Raw genomic sequence first — 2,536 nt, forward strand, 5'->3', positions numbered from 1 at the left:
AATTGAATCTTAAATTGTATCAACTTAGTATCCCTTATTATATAAGACAAAAGGAACGTAAATGTGTAGAAATATAAATGTACGTTAATCTTATTTATTAAAATTAAGAGCTAAAATTTTAGAGCTAATATATTAAGTATTATTAAACTTACTTGTTTATTAGAGCTTATAAAATCAATAAGAATTAACTTGTAAATTCTGTTTGAATATTTAAAATCACAAAAATTGGACGATTGAATAATCAATCTGTTTAGAAATTAATGTTAATTGTAGTTAATGCAGTCAATTATTTTTAATTATAAAGTAGTTAGAAAATGATATAAAATCGTTTAAACATTATTTAAATAAAATTATAAGTGCGTCCCTAGACGCTTCAGAATTTTAGAATTGATAAATAAAATCAATGAATTAATTTAATTTTTTATCTTGCGAGAATGAAGTTTAATTTATTGTGATTGATATAGTTCAATCTAAAATGAACGCATATACTTTTGAGCTAGTATATATGATCTTTTGCTGAAAATTCAGGATTCAGTATATAATATCATCGTTCCATGGCATAAGAGCTCTCTTCCATATCATCATACTCTCAGTTAATTTTACCGATAGTCATTGCTCTTATCATTTGCTGCGGTTGAGATCTAGTTTTAATTTTCAAATAAGAGTGCGCTTTACGATATTAATTCGCAATTGTCTTTTTCATTTCTTTTTTTTTTACAAACTACGAAAAATATCACAGAGAAAGCACTGATAGCGATACCTTAGGAGTCTTCTTCAATTCTTTAATCTATTCTTTGCGCAAAATGGGTTTGGAATTTGGCAATTTACCAATACACATTCGTAGAGTCGTATATTACAGTCTGTCGCCATTGGAACAACGAGCCTGGACAAAATCAATAACGCACGGAATACCCAATTGGCTGAGAAGAATAAGCCGTGCACTTCCACCGATGCTTCCAGGTGCATATTTAAATATTTTACTTATCATTAACGCAACGTATACATATTAAAATTAAACAAATTAAACAAATATTGTAATATAATTAATTTTTTAAACTGTATTTATATTTATAAATATAAAATTTATAAATTCTTAAATATGTGTGAACTAAATTGTAAGATTTTAGTTAAAGTATCTAAATATAAAATCTAAATACACAGATCAAATTTTATTATCTTTTTTATTATTTTTATATTTAACCAATTTTTAATATAATTAATTTTATATTGTTCTTAATAATTTACTATTTAACATTTACCATTTTATTTTTACCATTTAATGTTTATCATTTATTTTGTGATTTATTTTTTAATAATTTATTTAAATGTATTCTTTCTTGTTAACATTAAAAATTGTTTTTTCATAGTTATAAGTATACGCAGATTTTTATTTTCAAAATATCGGTTTCCAATATTGCAATCCTTAGCTTTAATTGGCAACATTTTATAAGACATGAATACTAACGATCCAGTTCAGTTAAAGATACAGAACATTTTAACTTTATAAAGTAGCTTGTTTTATATAACTACAAAGTTTTTACACCCTGATGTAATCATTTTACATCCAAATGCAATCACTTGTAGTGAACCATGATATTCATTTTATGCCTACTGCATCTTTCTGTAATTCTGTTTTTCTATTTTCTCTCGAAATAATTTCAATTTGATAAAAAATATTCAAATATCTATCCTACATACAGGGTGTTTGATTTAATCTGTTTGTTTCAATATTTCGAAAACTATAAAAGATAAATGAAAAATTAAAAAAGCCTTTTCAATGACTTTGATATGGTTTTTAGCGATAAAACGATATTTTGAGAGAAGGAAGGAAATAAAATTTTTTTAAATAGAATTTTATACAAAAACAAGATCAATTGAAAAGATGAAGCTATTAATCTATGATATTAAGTCTATCTTTGATATTAGGACTGCAACGAATTTTCGAAATCATCTCAGAGCACATATTATTCAGAAATGTTCGGAATGGATTCCGATCGGAATTGTTCAATTATTCTCTAGATTTCTATTTTGTTTTCTAGAGAAAATGATCGGAATCCCTTTCGAATAATTCCATATATAATATGTACCCTGAGACGATTTCAGAAATTTGCTGCTAACGTAATATATCGAAGATAGATTTTCTAATATCATAGACTAATCTAATATCAATAGAATTGTCCTTTCAAGCTCTATCGATTAGTCTTTTTTTACAAGGGAATTCTATTAAAAAAATTTGACTCCTTTTTTCCCTTAAAATGCAGTTTTGTCACGCTGGAAATCATCCCAAAGTAATTCTATTAAAGGAGCTTTTTTAAATTTTTTGTCTATATTTAATAGTTTTCGAAATATCGATATACACAGATTGAATCGAACATCCTGTATGAGGAAAAAAATATTAGATAAGTAGTCTTTACCGAAATCATGTATAACTAAGCTTTGTGTGAGTGTGTGCATTTAAAATAAATCGTAATTTTAAATAATTGTAATTTACAATAATAATATAAGTGTGTATATAAATTTATATTTATTTATTTAT

At 25.0% G+C, this 2,536-nt stretch overlaps 1 protein-coding gene across 1 annotated transcript in view; it reads left to right on the top strand.

The window, feature by feature from the left end:
* The first annotated feature begins 795 nt into the window (after positions 1-795).
* LOC108689946 (cytochrome b-c1 complex subunit 8) overlaps positions 796-2,536 on the top strand; it is a 3,474-nt gene continuing 1,733 nt past the window's right edge. The window contains exon 1 of the mRNA XM_018196946.1: positions 796-960. Coding sequence (XP_018052435.1) covers positions 804-960 — 157 coding nt within the window. The 5' untranslated portion in view covers positions 796-803. The remainder of the gene's footprint in view (positions 961-2,536) is intronic.

The sequence above is a fragment of the Atta colombica genome, unplaced genomic scaffold (assembly GCF_001594045.1).
Source record: "Atta colombica isolate Treedump-2 unplaced genomic scaffold, Acol1.0 scaffold105, whole genome shotgun sequence".
Classification (NCBI taxonomy): domain Eukaryota; kingdom Metazoa; phylum Arthropoda; class Insecta; order Hymenoptera; family Formicidae; genus Atta; species Atta colombica.